The 18,471-nt window shown below is 38.3% G+C and overlaps 1 protein-coding gene across 4 annotated transcripts in view; it reads left to right on the top strand.

The window, feature by feature from the left end:
- Positions 1-18,471, top strand: part of LOC149172763 (metal tolerance protein 5-like) — a 311,496-nt gene that overhangs the window by 267,414 nt on the left and 25,611 nt on the right. For 3 of the 4 annotated variants that reach the window (XM_089424431.1, XM_089424433.1, XM_089424432.1), the window contains one exon: positions 3,813-3,893. The exons of the other annotated variant lie outside the window; for it this stretch is intronic. In XM_089424431.1, coding sequence (XP_089280557.1) covers positions 3,813-3,893 — 81 coding nt within the window. The remainder of the gene's footprint in view (positions 1-3,812; positions 3,894-18,471) is intronic. 4 annotated transcript variants of the gene reach the window in all.

The following is an 18,471-nucleotide window of genomic DNA, read 5'->3' as shown; positions in this document are numbered from 1 at the left end:
CAGGTACCCAGAGCATGGTATGTACTATGGTTGGATTGATAGTTAGTTGCAACAGTTGGGATTTGTCAAGAGTGATGTTGATCCCAATCTCTACTATTTGATGGTAGAGAATGAGCCACTTATTCTGGTATTATATGTAGATGACCTATTCCTAACTGGGTCATCCAGGCTCATACAGGATTGCAAGAAGAATCTTGAAGCTGAATTCGACATGAAGGACATGGGGTTGATGCATTATTTTCTAGGGTTGGAAGTTTGGCAGAAGAATGGGGAGATCTTCCTTGGACAAGGAAGATATGCTACAGAAATTCTAAAGAGATTCAGAATGCAGGATTGTCGACCCATGGCTACTCCCATGATCACCAACTAGAAGAAAATAGATGCATCAGGAGACAAGGAAGTAGACCCCACCTTGTACAGGTAGCTCATTGGGTCGCTCATGTATCTGGTCAACACTAGGTCGGACATTTGCTTTGCTGTCAACACTCTTAGTCAGTTCATGGTAGAACCAAAAAGGGTGCATTGGGCAGTAGCTAGGCACATTCTTAGGTATGTGCGCAGAATAGTCGGATATGGGTTGAAATACTCCCGAGAGGAGGACGTCAGATTGAATGGGTTCACAGATGCAGATTGGGCAGGGAGTTCAGTAGACTGAGAAAGTACCTTGCGGTAGTGCTTTAGTGTTGGATCAAGGATGATATCTTGGTGCAACAGGAAGCAGAAAGTGGTAGCTCTGAGCTCAAGAAAAGTAGAATATATGGCAGCTAGCACAGTTATGTGCGAAGCTATATGGCTTAGAAAATTGCTTGTGAGCTTGTTCAGAAAAAGGATGGAGGCGACCAGGGTTTACAGTGATAATCAGAGTTGTATCAAACTCTCTGAGAATACAGTATTTCATGAGCTGTCGAAATACATAGATATCCGATGTCACTTTATCAGAGATTGTGTTCAGCGTGGGTAGTACAGCTGCAGTATGTCCCCACAGGAGACTAGGTCTCCGATATACTCACAAAGGTTTTCTGAAGAGCAAAATTCACTTATTCAGAGAGCATATAGGTATGGTAGAAAATCTGTTTCAGTAGCAACAACAGTTTGCAGTGTGGGGACAGTTGGTAGTGGCAATGCCAGCAACAACACAGATGCAAAAATTCAGAGGGAGTTGCAGTACGGATGCAGTGTTGACAGTGGCAGGGTCAGCAGCAGTACAAATGCAACATTTGCGCAGAGGTTGGTGGACAACATGACAGACATCAGCAGCGCAGAGGGAGATGTTACAGAATAGAGTGATGCTTTAGCAGGTTGCGTTGCTAGAGCACATTTCTCACTAAGAGGGAGTGTTGATTTTTGGTAGCATCGGATGTGCTCTAAGTCTCACAATTTGCAAGGAGGCTTAGACACATGCATTCTCCAATACCCATAAATTGTTTTAGGAAATTCCACTCGGAGACAGTTTTATTAAAATAATTAATTATTTTTAATGGGACCCTAAGTCTAGACTTAGGAAATTAAAATAATTAATGGGTATTAGTCTAAACTGTGGGTGAAACTTCTAGAAGAAGGTGGAGATCAAGTCAATATGATCCTAGCCATTGATTAGAACCTAATTTGGGTTGTTGATTGATCAACAAGAGGATTATAAGAGGAGGCTTGATGGGCACTTGGAGAAAACACCAGAGGCAGATACTCAGTTACCCTAGTAAGATCAATTTTCTCACTCGTCGAAGTTTGGCAAGAGAAAATCGAATTAGAGGGAGAGTTGTAGGTGAGAAAGGAAGAGAGAGAGCATCAACATCTTTCAAGAGTGCAAGGCAGCAAGACGCAGAGCAGGAACAGGGTGACGTAGAAAGAGGCAACGTAGACGCAGAGCCTGTGTGGGCAGCTAGACACTAGGAAAGTGTGAGAAGTTCGACGCAAAGGGACGCAGAAGGATTTCGGGGAAGAGGATTCCTTCACCTGGATCAGAAATTTGTCAAGAAGCGTCTGTAAAATTTCTCACTCCTGTTTTGCTGGTTGTAATTTGTACATGAGAATTTGTTGAAGAATAATAAATAAACCCTCATCTGCTGCACCGGTTTTCCCACATTGGGATTTTCCGGGGACAATTGTCCAAAATAACTGTGTCATTGTGATTGTATTTGTGCTAGTATTTTTTTCTTACATTTCCTTTCTACAATATTTTAATCGTGAAGGCTGCAATAGAATATATTTCGATATTTGTTGTAATAACACTGTGAATAACTTATTCTGAGATAATAAGTAGAAGAAATAAAATTAATCACTACAGTAGGATTTCTAGCTAGAAATGTTCACACACTAAAAGTGAGTTCCACAAAATGGTTGTTATCCTTTAAATATTTTGAGACATAAGCTCTAATCCATTACCACTCATATTCTTCCTAATTTTTTTCTCAAAATTTAACCTTGTGGAATTTTCCAACCCTGCCACACCCCCAATGCCCCCCCCCTCCAAAAAAAAAATGGATGTAGGGTGGCTCAAATTCCTACCACGATAGTAGTTGGTAACTACAAGGGACTCGACCATATTTGGAGTTGTGACATATCCTCCCCATCCACAACATGCCTTGGGAAGATGTTCGAACTAATTGAACTAACCCTTGGGGATAAATTCTTCCTTAATTGAATCCTCTTCAATGGAAAAAAGGAATTGAAGAACTTATGGGTACATTTGTTTAGCAAGGAGGAACTAGTTTGGCTTTTCCAAGACGAAAGATTTAGTACATGTCACACAAAAATTTCTCTTATCTTTTGCATAAATGGATGAGTACAAAGAGGGGCCTAGCATGTGATGTGAACTAGATGATTTTGAGTTTGTTTTTGCTATTTGACTTATATAATTCTAGGAGGACATTTTATGGGGTATCCATTTGGGGATTGTCTTTAGTGGTTGGAGGTGGTTTGGTAATGGGTTTTATACTTTCTCTGGGATTTAATTTTTATTAGTAGATTCACATCAACCCAGAGGGTGTAGGTTTGGATGTATAGGGTGGATAATATATTGACAGTGAATGCTTCATTGTTATTTTAAGCTACATTTCTTTGCTCAAATTTTGTAATTTTGTTAAATAATATATTTTGTACTACACATTAGATAACATTAAATTTTAATATATGTAGATCTATAGAGTTTTTCATTGTTGCATTGTAGCATGTATGAAGGCAACTATTTAGATTTCTTCATGAAGAATCTTGATTCTTGAACAATGAACATTAATGTATGCATTTCAGTTTATATTGATTTTAGGTTTTTATGTATATATATTATCGAAAATATGTAAATTGTTGATTCCCGTAAGATTTGGCTAGGGTGCATCTCGTGTGCCTAAATTGCACCAATGCCTATGATTCTAATGACTTTTGATCGTGATTTGGTGTAAGTATTCTAAGCAACAAGCAATTAATTTGTGTTTAGGTCTAGGATGAGAGTTAGTGTTTGATTTCTTAATAATAAATCATCAATGTAGTTTATGATGATTTCAATTTTGCTTAGTATTGGAAGGTGCTTGGTTTCTTTTGTCGTGTTGACTATTTTAACCCCTAGGGGTTCTATGAATATAGATCTTTAGTTGGTAATAGATAGATTTAGGCATTCCATGTATATATACATAATATTTGGGAACATAATGAAAATAATTCATTCAATCTTCCGACAATTAGTTTCTTGGTATATATGAATGTGATGAATTTTCGATGCATTCTTATTTAGTTGGTTGGAATTTATTACACAAAGCATTAATATTTTGAATGGAAAATTTTACTAAGCATTGATCTTCAATAAAACGCTCTATATGCAGGGAATTATGGTTTTTGCTTCAGTGATGGCTACATTGGGATTAGCAATCTTACTAGAGTCTATTCGACAACTTGTATCCAAGGTAAATATCATAACCATGTTCCTCTTCATAACTATTATTTTATTAGCAATAACCTCTAATAGTAGGTGCTACATTTGTTATGTACGCCATTCTTTTTTGGAACTCCATGTAAGCATCGATGATTAACTTTGTGCTTGTTTGGATCTTGTGTAGTTTATATATTGTTTATGGTCACCTATGAACATAATATGACATTTTTCTTTTATATTGTGGCCATAACTGTGCACATGATGTCTTGTTCTTTTCTTTGTGTTCTCTCATGTGGAACTTGTTTGTTGCATTGGTGGTTCCTCATTAATAAGATTTGCTTTCTATATATAGTATGACTCCAAATACAATGATGACTCACATTTTTTATCTTCCTAAAACAAACAATCTCATGCTTGTCTATATTTTGGGAGGGTATTTTGGTGTTGGGAAGACAATTTCCAACTTATAGAGGTATGGTATTGGTCCACAATGAAAGAATATATAGTTGAGTTTATTATAGGATTCATATTTTGTTGTATTAGCAAGTCCAGTGACAAAAGGCGAGGTTTATACCATTCCCTAACTATACTTGGTAGACCATGGGAGGGATTCTCTATGGATTTCATGTGTGGTTTTCCATGAACAAGGGACATGACAATTTGTTTTTGGTAGTTGATAGGTTTAGCAGATGTGTTTTTTTCATTCCTTGTAAAATTACTGTCAAGGAACAACATTGCAACAAACATGTTCTTTAAAATGGCCTAGGTGCACTTTAGGATAATGAGGAGCACCATTTCAGATAGAAATACTAGATTTCTCAATGCCTTTTGGACTTCACTTTGAGATAAGTTGGACACCAAGTTGTATAGATCTATAACATTCATCCTAAAATAGATGGAAAGATAGAAGTAGTGAATTGGACATTGGTCCATCCTTTTAGGGGTTATAATCAGAAGCATCCAAGTACTTGTGGTGAAATTGTGAAATTTTCCTTGAAATGCAACAACTGGAATTAACTATTCTAGTTGATTAAATTATTCAGTTTATTTTATTACGACAAGATAACGAATTAATAACACTACAATTTCTTCACAATAAAATCGCTGTGGAAATAAAAATGCTGGAAATTGAGAAATATAGAGTACACACAATAAAATTTGACACAGTTATATTTGGACAATTGTCCCTTGAAAAACCCAATGCAGGAAAACTGGTGTAGTAGATGAGGGTTTTATTACTATGCAACAGTGAGAAATTTGAGTACAATCTGGATGCCCAAAACATGCAAACCCTCAGCAAGAAAATCTGGAAAAATTACTGATGGAATTTCTCCCTCCTGCATGGGCAAAGCCGACACAACTTGCCTTAGAAAACTGGTCATCCAAAACCCCTAAGCAGACCTCTGCGCTGATGCTGCGCAACCTGTAAATCACACTCCTGGAATCTACCTTTGAGTCTACTGTCCTGCCTGTTGTTGCTGCTGAAAGTAATCCTCCGGCCCTCTGGAAACTTTTCCTGGCCTTTGGAAGCTGAATTGACCCCTTGCTAAGTTGAATTGATCGGCCACTTTGAAGCTGTCTCCACAATCCCTGCGCAACCTCTAGTGGAATAACTCCGCCTCCTCCTGTTGCCTCTATGGAACTGGAAATCTTCCTCCTATTAACATTATGCAACTGCGGTCAAATTTCACTTTGGACAACTCATATGATGAAGATAATAATTGCAATAGATTCCTCTTTTTGAGAGGACCAAAATAGACCTAAATATCACCTTATTTGGACAAGCGGAAGTTGATTTTTGAATTATTTTATTCACTCATGTATAATGGAATAGGTCGGCCTGAACCCCAAGTGGACCCTCATGGAAGCCTATAAATAGAAGAGACCTCAAACTCATTTAGACACATTGATCAAGCCATCTTCTACTCTTTTCTTTTGTCTTGGTTCGCACAAGTCTGATGGAAGAAGTTCACGCAAGGGTCCGAAATTACAGGGGTGAAGCTCGCACGGATTTAGGGTTTCTATTTCTCGAACGCTCGCACAGAACCCTGAAGGGAGCATCCAGGGTTTCAAAAATAGATCTGATGGTATTGGTCCTTGGACGCACGCACAAATTGGTCCAAGATGCGTCCAGGCAGTCCTAGACACTCGCATAGTAACTGGAAGGGGGCGTCCGAGGGTTTGGAGCAGTTTTGTGAGTATTTGACCCCAGACGCACGCACACAGTCTTCTTGGGAGCATTCTGGTCAGACACAAACACCCTCACAGAGTATCTATGGGAGCATCCGATGAGTTATCAATATGCAACAGTGTTCAACATTGTTCAACACAGTGACAACCATATTCAGCAGTTGACTAGAACCAGTGACAGTGCATTACAGTGCTCTGAATCAGGATCTTTGAGTATAAGTATGCTTAAGGTCATGTTATGGATGTTCTAGTTGTTTTGTTGTATTGATGAAGATATGGATCATTGTACTCTCTTTTGCTAAATTATTTGATGACGATCTAAGAAGAAGAAGAGTTTACAACGGTTTTCCCCATAGTGGGTTTTGCCCTAGTCTCCAATCAAATCCTGGTCTCTATGTGTGCATGCTTTTCTTCTATTGTTCCTTTATAATGAATATATCAATGAGAGGATGAAAGTTGATCCCAAAAGCCTATTCACAAGAAAGGCTCAAATATATGGCTTGCTTGCTTGGGAAGCAGAGTGAATGGCTCTCTAGGAAGGGTTAGGAGAATTTTAGGGTTAGGGTTTGAAGGTATGACTTGTAGAGTGTTTTTTGGTAGCATCGGATGTGATCTAGCCATGAAAATTGGTGGAGAGACTAAGGCACATGAGTTCTAAAGAACTCAAAAACCGTTTGGTGAAATTCCAACCGGATTGTATTTTATTAAAATAATTAATATTTTTAATGGGGTTCCTAAGTCTAAAGTATTAACGGGTATTAATCAAAATATGGTTGAGGATGATCTAGAAGGCGGATCAAGTCAAGTTTTAATCTTAGCCATTGATTAGAGACTTAATCTCGGTCGTTGAAGTCTCAACGAGAAAAGTATAAGGAGGAGGCTTAGGGTTCATTCAAAGAGACACATAGAGAGAACGAATCAATCTGGTGTTTGATTTCTGGGGCTAGGAAGTTGAGAATTCGAACTGAGCGATCATTCTGTAGCAAAGGGGCAGGGATGGTTCGAGAGTACTAGCAGAGAGGCGGAGAGACGCTAGTGGAGGCAGCGCAACAGCTAGGAGCACTGACATTGAGCCAATCTAGGCCCACGCAGGCCTGACGCAGAGGCAAAAGGGCCAGCGCAGAAACAGAAGCTGCCCTCACACAGAAAGTCAGAACTGTTGGGGAACTGCTGGAACAACCGAGAAGGTTGATGTAGAAGGTAGAAGAGACAATGTAGAAGCTGACGTAGAGCATGTAAGGCTGACGCAAGGCCTACGCAGGGCCAGCGTAGAGATAGTCGGGGTTAGCCAATTCTACTGTCGGATCAGCTAGAATCTACCGCGTGAAGTGAGGTAAAACTCACTCAGTTTTCCGCCATTATATTTTCTTTGTCACTGGATTGTCGGGAGGGCATCCAACATTGTATTTAGAATTACTGCTTAATAATAGAAAACCCTCAGAGCTGCTGCACCGATTTCCCATATTGGGTTTTTCCAGGGACTATTTTGTCCAAAAGTAACTGTGTCCTATGTATCTTGTTCTTTGCTTAGTTTTCTGTTTCATGTAATCAAATATTAAACTAGTATAGGCTGCAGAATTAATTTACTTCAGTATTCAGAAAATAACTTGATAATGTATATTAAAATCAAGTAGGAGAAGTAAATTTAGTTTTGCTGCAGTAGGGGTTCCTTGGACTAGGAATTTTCACATAGAGGAGATTCCTAGAGCTCAAAATCCTTGTGGGGTCTTGGTTTATAAATGGTCTTTGAAGGATTATCTTGGATAAGAAGTGGGACCACATGAGACCAAGTGGACCCAAATTTAGGTTAAGGGGATGGAATTGATCAACCAAGAGTGTGCTCGACCTAATTGAGGAGGAGAATGGGATCAAAGGAATTTTTTCTTTGATTTTGATGCAATGATCTCAATGAGGTCACCAGCCAAAGGAAACGAAAGGTAAGAATTAATCTTGGAGCTAGGGCTTAAAATATCTCAAGATTCCCCTGTTAGAATCTCATGAAATTTGGAGGACACCTAGGAGACACACCATCGCAGTAGTGGGCAAGAGATAAAAGTTTTCTGATGGATGAATCGTGAGAACAAAGAAGAAGGTGAGAGAATAAGCTTTAAATGTGATCACTTATGGAGGATTAGTGCCGTGTCCTTTGGGAGAGATGGAATAATGGAGAATTTATAGCTTGGAATAGATTCACCTAGTCAAGGAGGCCTCAAAACAACTTCGCATGGCATTAGGGCATGAGAGAACCAACTTTAAGGTCTTTACACTTCGATTTGCAATATTTGATGACTTATCAAGATAAATTTTGACACAAATTATCCCTAGGAATATTCACTCATTCATACATGGCCCATGACATGATGGAACACTATAAAAGATCAAATTTCCACAGTTTCGCATAAGAAAAGAAGTAAATTTCAGCCTAGTATATCAAAAAATCTAGCAACATGCATGTGACAAAAGTAAATAACAAGAATAACATTAAAAGAGCACTTACATGTAAGAAAGAGTATATCCAATCATCAACATATGCCAATAGTGAAGCTCCAAGACAAAATGAAAGATATCCAAACATCAAAACTCGTCCTCCAAGAAAGATAGCAAAAATCTCACAAAAGAAGATAACCCAATCCAAGTGATGATGATCAAAATGAATCATCTCACTTCTATTTATACACTCTCTAATGGATTTGATTTAGCTAAATTTGCCTAATTGAGCCCTAAAATAGAATAATGTGCATAATAACAATACATTTGGTGACAAACCCACCAAATAGCTCAATAACATAATAAGAAGCCTCTAAAGAGGGTCGAATGATGAACAAAATGAGTCGTTGGGCCTTTGAGGAGGTGTAATGAAGTCTAATGGGTGCCATGATGAAGAACTGGACTTCAAACATAGTGGACAAGGGGTTGGCCCCTTGTTTTCCAAGCAAGAACCTGTGGTGCTCCCAAGTGGGTGTAGGGGGGCACAAGGACATCCTCATGGGTCTCCAAGTGGATCGCAAATGCTTGTATACCATTTGTAAGTGCTAGGATGTTGATATAAGCCCTCCCTTTGCAGTGGGAGACATCCTCTGGACTCTGGAACATGTGCCACGTGAATGGTGCATGTGTGGAGCCGACTGGGCATGGTGAACAAGGTGCATCGTCCTCATCCAAACGGTGGAACACGAGCAATCAACGAGTGGTGCTGGGGATCCATGAAGTACGCTTTGTTATGGTGGAGGCACATGACTCTCAATGCTCACCCTACAAGTGCTCATGTGGCCCTCTGGAGGGTTAGGACCTCGTATAGGGAGACCAAGCCCCAAATGGAGACCCACCTGCAATCCTGCATAAGATCCAATGCGTCCCCTTGCCCTTCAATACAACAAATCATTAGAGTAATCAAGTAAAAGAGCTTACAAGTCATGGGATCAATGGGGCATTTCATGGTGGCATGCCCTTCCAAAGTGGGCTTTGGCATGTACAAGTGTCTCCAAGCTCAATAGGGGGTTAACCAAGGAGCCTATTAGGTGGTTTCAACCTCTAAAGAGGGAGACATGCCCATGGTACACCCCTCAAGTGGTAGGTGGAAAATGATATAGTAATGGAACAGAGTGGGGATCAGGGGAAACATCTAGATCACATGTCATGGTGCAAGGGTAGCTATAATGAGGGGAACCCACACCTGGGTATATGAATGTAGGAGGGAGAAAATCGTGGTACATGAGTTCCTTGGCCTTTGTTTTTCCACCCTTCTTCATATGCCTTTTGCCTTTGATTGATTTTTCTTTATAAGTGCTCCGGGCTCTAGGGGATTAGAGCATGATGTGTAATATGTAGTAGTGGATACCCCCTTAAGGTGGGGCATTTCATCTCCCACCAGGGGTTGGGGCAATCATGGGTTTCTTAATGATGGAGGGGGGCTCATATAGGGCTTATAGGAACTAGGGTGATGGCCATGGATAAGGGGTAGAGCTCATGTTTGCCTTTTTCCCACGTGCTAAATTTTGGATGTCCCGACCATCTTTTGCATTTTGTGGTACATTTCCTGTTGAGAGGCCAAATTATGTTTTTTATTTTCTTTTTAAGCATCAACCTCCTAGGCATCATTTCAAGCCCGACCCAAGGTGTGGACAAGGGGAAGGGGAGGTCAACCCTATGTGGACCCAGTGGGGACATGTGGACCTGAATGGAAAATAGATGAACAAGGCTAAAATGAGTGGAAGGGGAGTGATGTAGGTGGTATCATGAAGCGGGACCACGCAACCAAAATTGAGATTTTTCGTATAGTGCCAATGGTTAGTAAAGGAGATCCCATAGGACTAGGATACAAGGGAACCATAGAATCAGGCTGTGGAGACAAGAATACAGACCTAACCCATTTCTTCCGCCAAATCCCCCCACCAATCCATGGCCAAAAGCGCCCATGAAAAGTAAACAAAATTACTCAACCAAACCAATGAAAAGTCATACCTTTGGGGTCGGGAGGCCCAACTTCAAACATACATTCTTAACATATGGGCAAGGGACAACATGGCTGGCTCAGGTGGCAGGGAAAAAGGCACATCGAGCTATCTGGGGGCTGCAAGGGGCTGCCAGCTGAGGACTATCTAGGAGAAAAATTTTCTCCTATGCATACTACCCACATGTGGTGGGTAATAGTGCCCATATCCATTACATTCATAGCATTGGATCTTTGACATGTCAAGCTTCTTCTTTTTCCGAGGATCAAACTTTCGAAATTTCCCTTTCTTCCTAGGCATTGCAGCATATGCTTGAACTTGTTCACTTGATCCAACATTGCTCTTTGTCTTTTACTGGGTTTCTTCACTTTTACATAATGACCAAAGTTCATTGAATGGAGTGGCTTCCTTCTTTCCATAGATGCTTGATACAAAGTTGCCCCATTCATCAGGTAGTGCAGTGAGCACAACAATGGTCATTTTTTGATCATACATTATTTCTCCTAGTTCTTGTAGTTGATCTCTTATTTGTGATACCCTCATAAGGTATGAGGCTATGCTTTCTTCCTTTGATACCTTCATCTTGTATAGTTCGGATCTCAGTGATATAACTTCTCCTGTTGTGCTTACAGAAAACATTCTACCAACTTATCATAGATTTCTTTTGATTTCTCCAACTTTGCTACATAAGGAATGAGAGAATCCTTGATTGATTCTATGAGGATTCTTTGAGCCCTTACTTCTCCTTTCATGTACTTTGATAGTGCTTGAGATTGCTCTTGTGATGGTTTGGAGATTGTACCCTTAACATATTCAATAACTTCATTCTCTATGAGGATCAAATGTATCATCTTCTTCCATGTAAGGAAATTTGATGACTTGACCAATTTGTTGTTCTCCTTGCAAATTGAAGTCACTTTGATAGTAGATTCAAACATAAATATAAAGATACTTACTTGTCGAGTGAAGATGCTCCTTTGGTGATTATATCTTCAACTTGATGCCTTCTTGATGATGTTGCTTCATTGATGATCTTCTTTAAGGATGTTTGAGATGTGATCTTTGCTTCAATGTGAGGGAGATCACCTTAATTTCTTTGATGATTATGCAATGCTTCTTCTTCCTTCCTTTGGATGATAATGTAGAATGTGGAGGCTTCCCAAGGCGCTTCAAATGTAGAGTCCTTCTTTCAATGGAGGTAGGGTGTTTGAGGTCTTTTTCTTCTTCCAAGAGTTGTGATGATGTGATGGTTGGTACTCCTTGATACTCCTTAGTTTGCTCGACCCTTATGTATCCTTCTTTCAAGTGGATGATCTTCAAGCTGCCTCTTCTTGTCTTGTTACCTTAGCTTTGATACCATGTTGTGAATTCTAGGGCAATTAGATTAGGTGATTTCTCTTTCTTTGATAACTGCTTGTGATGTATTTTTACTTAACTTGATTAGCTTCTTCTTTCATTTGAATTAGTGTTCTCTATCATCAAACAGTTACCAAAACAATGAAGATCAATGAGACAAGAGGACACACAATGTAGGTTGTAAGCCAGGGCGAAAACCTCTCTTCTTGAGAGGAAAACCCACAAGAACTCCTCTTCTTATAGAACTTCAAATGATGAATTCCAAGACCTAAGACCCTTGTCAAAGACCCCTCCAAGACCAAGCCAAATTTCCTTCTTGATGAGCAACTTCGACCTAGCACCTTCTAGCAACTTCAACTTCCTAGCAACTTCGACTTCCCCAAGAACTTCTTCTGCAACTTCTATTTCCCAGCAACTTCTGCGATTTCGGTCTAACAACTTTTTTAGAAACCCTAGCGTGAGAGAGAGAGGTCCAAAACTTCGATCTTGCTTCTCTTCTTCTTTTCCTTGATTTTTTGTCCTTTTCCTTTTGTCTTCCAACTTCATTCTTGAGGAGATCGAATTTGCTTTCTTGCTTGGATGAATGTCTCTTCAAATGAAGTTGAGGCTCCCTTACATATAGGCTTCTTAGGAGGTTGAATTGTTGCCCATGAGGCCGACTTGATCCTTCTTGTAGGCCGACTTGTATGACAAGGTCTTGGAGGGTCTTTAGGACACTTTTGACTTTACAAAAGTTTTCTTTACAAGATACAACATGCCTAAAGAGGTCTTACATGTATGACAATGACTCTTTTGACTTCATAATTCTATGATAAACCTAGAAGCACTCAATGGGTGTTTGACCTACAAATAAAGTTATCTTGAGCATGAAACCCATGCATCAAGAATGACAATAATAAATTTCTTTTCTCTTTAACATCAAATATATAAAATCATGATTATAATAAACATTATGAAGACTGAACCCTAGTTACACATTTCAACAGAACAAGGGCTCGTAATGTACGGAAGGGAGTAATAAGTATGGAAAAGGGATAGATGGAACATGCCATCTCGATCATGGATTCCCAAGAAGCGTCCCTTCCTAAAGCAATAGGCCATTAAGGGCAGTTTCGCTGGACTAGGATAGAAAATTAACCCTCCATTTAAGGTGAGGGAACAAAACTACAACCAAGACCCTTCTCTTTTCCAAGTCACCGCATAGTTCATGCCAAAATGCCCAAAATAAAAACAAGCATAAGCACCCGAATGCAAAATGAATAAAGTACCTTTTGACAAGAATCCTACCTTCCATCATGTGATCCTGACAAATGGGCGAGGGGACATATGATAGATGTAGGTGGCAAAGATATGAATGGCATGTCACATCGGCTACAAGGTGGCTCTTTGGGGCTGCTAGCTGCCAACTAGAAGATATGAATAGGAGAAAATTTTCTCCTAGGGGTCACACACTTTTGGTGGGTGTTGACCACTACGTGTTAACAACCCGTAGCAATACACCCCATTTTTTTCGCAAAAGGGATAGCACTTGATTGATGTGTCCCTGACGTTCAGCTATCATCGTCAGTCTGATTATCATGTTATAATGTAAATCCATTCTGCATGTATATGATGTAAATAATCTCAACAGATCCGTGTTATGTATGTAATTTCCTAAGTAAACCTACTTTTCTGGTGACGATCTACATTCTGGGAGGTTTTTTGTTTCACCGATCCATTCTCGGATGGTTGGCAGAGTTTTCCTTCAGTCTCACCCCAAAGCCAGAATGTATCTTGTCACTGGGATCTTAGGCAAGTCCTAGTGTTATAGATCGAGTCTATATAAAAGTGTTTTGGGAATAATCTTAGCTATTTGGATAGGTTATTTTATTACAAATCGTTTGGTCTACTGGATTATATTTGTGTCGCTGAAATGGGTAGTCTATGAGGGTTTATCACAAATGGGTTTTCTTTCTTATGATGTAAAAAATATGAAAATCATGATGTAAAGTGTCGGGTTAGAAAAATAATTTATCCCCTCATAGGTAATTAATTAAATTTTCTGGCAAATAATTAATTAAAATCCTAAGGGAGAAATTTAATTAATTCTAGGTCCTAAGTAAATTTAAAATTCGTCGGTCCTTAAAAATCAAAATTTAAAAGGTCCTAGGACTAAAGTAAATTAATTATTTTGCTAAATTTTAAGCCTTTGGTCCCTGGGGTTTTAAGTCGAGGAAATTAACTCAAAATTTTTATTTTTGAGTTAATTAAAATGCATTTAATTGAAAAATTTGAATTTCCTCAAGAATTTAATATTTCAACAGATGAGATTAACAAAAATTTTAATTCTCATCAACGGTCGAAATTGTTTTGACGAGGATCACTCGAAATAGCCGTTGGAGGAATTATCTTTAAATGGGAGGTCATTTGTCAGTTGATCCATTCGATCTTTGAGTTGTGTGCTAAGCGAAAAGCTCTCGTGTAATCTTTTTTTTGAATAATAAAGAAAGACTTTGGGGTTAATCTTTGCCTGTGTTACTCTTCATGGAAATATTGTAAGATGTGTCATTTTCATGCATAATTTTTTTTTAGCCATTGATGATAGCTTCTGAAGAGTGATTTGAGTACAGGTATTTTGCTCAGTCACTGAGGTTTAAATGATAATTTAAGTTTTGAATATAATAGCAGGTATCTCTATTTATTTGAATTTTATTATTGTTTTCTCGCTCTATTCTAATGGTCGAATTGAGTTTTGCAGGAAAGTCTTGATTTTTAGATCCTCTGGCGTTAAGCGAAGTTTTCAATTGGACCAGCCAACTCCCAATCTGTGTTTTCTTAAAAGCCCAACTTAATTTAGTCCCGGGCTTATCATAAGATTTTTTATTGGTGATGCATGAAAGGTTTTGAGCTAAGCACCTCTTTTAAAATTTAAAAATTTAATTTTTTATGTGCGAAATTGAAAAATTTGGCTTTTGAGAGCCTTGATTATCAGATCTGGGAGCGGAGTTGGACTCACATTCCTGTGCATAGATCTATAAATTTTTTTGGGTTTTTGGGGTTTTATTTATTTTTGTATATCTGGGTTCTGGGTGTCTTTTGTTTTCAGGTACAGGTTGCAGATCTGAAGGTAAAGTTTGATTTGAAGCCAGATCCAGGCCCTGGAGGGTAAGATCTGGCCTCAAAATCATTTTTGCAGGAATATTATCCAGCCTTCTACAGTCCAAGGGTTTTAATATTTTTTTTTTAAATTTGGAAACAATTTAACGAAGGTTTCATTGATAAATCTGAAGCATAAATATACATTGGTGCCAAATTCGTTTTTTTGAGTTTATCTTGAGTTTGAGCTATTGGTTATCCTCTTCCTGAGGTTTTCGGATTTGTTTGCTGCCTGGAGTTCTGCAACAAAAATTTTTCGAAATCGTTTTTTTTAGGTTTTGTTGCCTTGGGTTTATTCCTCTCTCTTGCTATCCGAAATTTTTTCTGCCATTCGCTGTTATAGCCTCCCTTATCTGCTACTCTCTTCAACCCACGAATCCCTTCTGCTCCACGTTCCTCGACTTGCAAGCATTCCTTTCTAGCTCCTTCCATACTTCTGCTGCCTCATCCCTCAAACTCTGCCTGATCCGCTGCATTTTTCTTTTCCTCCAGTGTGCTCTCCCCTTGCAGCCTCTCTCATCAGTCCATCCTCAAACGTTGTCATCGCACTCTGTCCCTGTAGCGTATTACGTCCTCCGTCAACATTCGAGCTCTTCTCCCTTGGTTGCAATCCTTCCACGAGCTCCATCCTCGCCGCCGCAAACCTAAATCATAAGAAAACTCAAAACGCATCGGCTTGCAACTCCCACTCTGCGTGATTTCCCCTCACATCGCGATCTGCCTCTTCTCCATACACCGTCGTTCATCTCTTTGCTCTTCTCTTACCTTGTGCCATTGACCTGCACTCAGAAAAATCTTGATTTCTCTTTTGCTTTATGTTTTATTAGGGTTAGTCTTTTTTTTATACAATTCAATTTTTTTTTATTTGGTTGCACTTTTCTTTGTTTACATTTCATTTTTATTCGTTTTGATCTAAAAAGGAAAGAGATTTTACATTCCATTTAATTTTCTGACTTGATATTTTCGATTTTCACTTTACTTTGCTTTTCCTTTTTTCTTATTTTGATTTTGATTTTTTTTTTTTATTGTTTTTATTTTTACTTTTTTTTTTTGAAATAAAACCCTAAAAACCTAAAAATAAAATTAAAAATAAAATAGTCTTCATTTCATTTTTTATTTTTCATGTGACTTTGAAACATCCTAAAAAATTTAAATCAAAATTAATTTTTCAGATTAAAAGATTTTAAATTTTTTATGTGGCCTTTGGCCATCTAAAAAATTATTAAATCATTTTGATTTGTTTTGGTCACATAAAAAAATTCTTAATTAGTCATTTACCACATTATTCTTGCTTCATAAAACTTAGCACATCGAAGAATTTCTCCTAAGGACTAATTAAATTATTAATCTATAGTTCCTTCTTGTTGTTCCTTTTGTGTGTTAAGGGTAAAATCTAAAGAAAACTTTTGTGATATTAACATTTTTTCATTTCTCTATAGTTAAGCATACTTAAATTTTTGTATCTAAAGATTGACTATAGGAAGGTGGTAAATTTTCCTAGATTTGGGTCATTAAGCATAAATCATTTTAATTCTAGGATTGTGAATTGATTAGCATTTAAATTTCATGTTTTTTTTTTTAAGTTTTTGGATCTCTAGAAATTTAATTGCTAGAATATTCTGCATCTACTGAAATTGATCATCATTGCTTGAATTATTTGATGTTCGTTACATGTTAGACATTTTGCAAATATTTTCAAGTAATTGTTAAAGTCGTGGAATTGTAATAAACTGCGTACCATTGTTTCCTAAGATGAATATTTTTTGAGCATTGGTTGACATTGATATTAGATTGCAAAGAAGTTTTGTTCTCTTTGAGCTATAATTGTATTAAAAATATTTTAAATAAGCCTGTGGTTTAATTGTAATATTTTCAGGGGTTTATTTTTTAAGTCTTCATCCAATAAAGCGAGCATTTTATTTTGGTGATTAAGGGCTTTTGCGACACAAGTGTTTTTAATCCTTGAGTCTAACTTCATCTCATCATCTAGTGCATTTACATATAAGTTAGCTTTGCATAAATAAAATTTATTTCCAAGCATAAGCTTGGTCGATAGAGAGATAGGTATCCATCCATCTTTGCTTGAGAAGCCTGCTTTTAATTGCACTTAAAACGGTGACCTTATAGTTGTCAGAGCCACAGCTCTCTGTAACGCCGGAGGCACCGGGTATGTTAGATTTTCAGGAGAGGTATCGTTAATCACACCTTAGTGTGCTTCACCTTATCTTCTCTCTGCCAATTACTATGAAATCAGGCTCAACATAGAAATGATCGAAGGATTCAAATTCAAATAGGCATTTAACTAAAATTAACCAAGATTTTTGCATCTCACATTAGCTTTAGGATTTGCATTTCATATAAGATAGTCATTCATCTAAGCAGCAGTTGCTAATCGATTACTTGGTCTTAATTTCCCTAGCAAGATCGTTGACTCCATAAGGCACTGGTATCAATCGTTTAAAATCTAATCAAATCCTATAAGTCTTGCTAAATCTTAATCAAGTACTTGGTCGCTTCACTATGTCTCCCGAACTGGTTGGTTCCCAACTAGTTCTTCTTCATTCCATTTTTCCATAGGGTCTACCCCCCTTAGCCTGCTATAGGGAGACAACTTAAATGGAGAGATTGGGGATTAAGGTGACAACCCCCAATCTGAGCCGTTGTCGTGGTGCCTAGACATTCTGTGCGACAACATTTTTTGGCGTCGTTGCCAGGGATAGAGTTTTTCTGTCCTTGGTTTCCTTGACATCGTTTTAATCATCTCATCTTTTTTGCCATTCATTAGCCCGTCAAGCGGCACAACATTTTTTGGTGCCACTACTGGGGACCAATTTCTTGGACTTTGGCTTTACTACATTTGACATTCTTCTCATCCTTTCGTCTCTTGCCAGGATAAGTTCCTTGTCCTTTGTTCCTTGCTTTCAGGTTATTTCGAGTTAGATTTTTGTCTAAATGGTAACTCCACTTATTCTATCTTCTACAAGAGTGTGTACTAGAAGACATCCAAGCAGTTTGGTTAATCTTGCTCCTGATCCTGAAAGGGATCTCAGGGTACGATTACACAAACTCTCTTCTCGCACCCTTCTTGTTTATCTCGGACAAGAAGCTCTCTTTAATATCCATTTGCTTTTTCCTAACTCGATTGAGCATGACGTCATGAACGTGTTCGTCCCTTGTAACTTTGCTAACATTCAAGGTTATCCCAATGATTTTCCAAACCATGGGATGGATAAATTGCCTTCCTTTCAGGGAAATAATGCAATTACTGTTAATGCTCATCTGAAAGCTTTTGGTTCTTGGCTGGGTAAGTATGTGAGGGCTACTGATTATAATCATGAAGATGTAAAAATGAGCCTTTTTGTTCTTACCTTGGAGGGGGATGCTTTAGATTGATTTACGGAAAAACCTCATAATTCATTTGATTCTTTGCAATCGATTATTAATGCCTTTAAGGAAAAGTATGGAGATAAGAGAGAA

This window comes from Pinus tabuliformis, chromosome 4_2, assembly GCF_031772625.1.
Source record: "Pinus tabuliformis cultivar Carrire ecotype Pingquan chromosome 4_2, CPIR1, whole genome shotgun sequence".
Taxonomy (NCBI): Eukaryota; Viridiplantae; Streptophyta; class Pinopsida; order Pinales; family Pinaceae; genus Pinus; species Pinus tabuliformis.
Note: the sequence above shows the minus strand (reverse complement) of the source record. Positions and strands in the feature narration are given on the sequence as shown.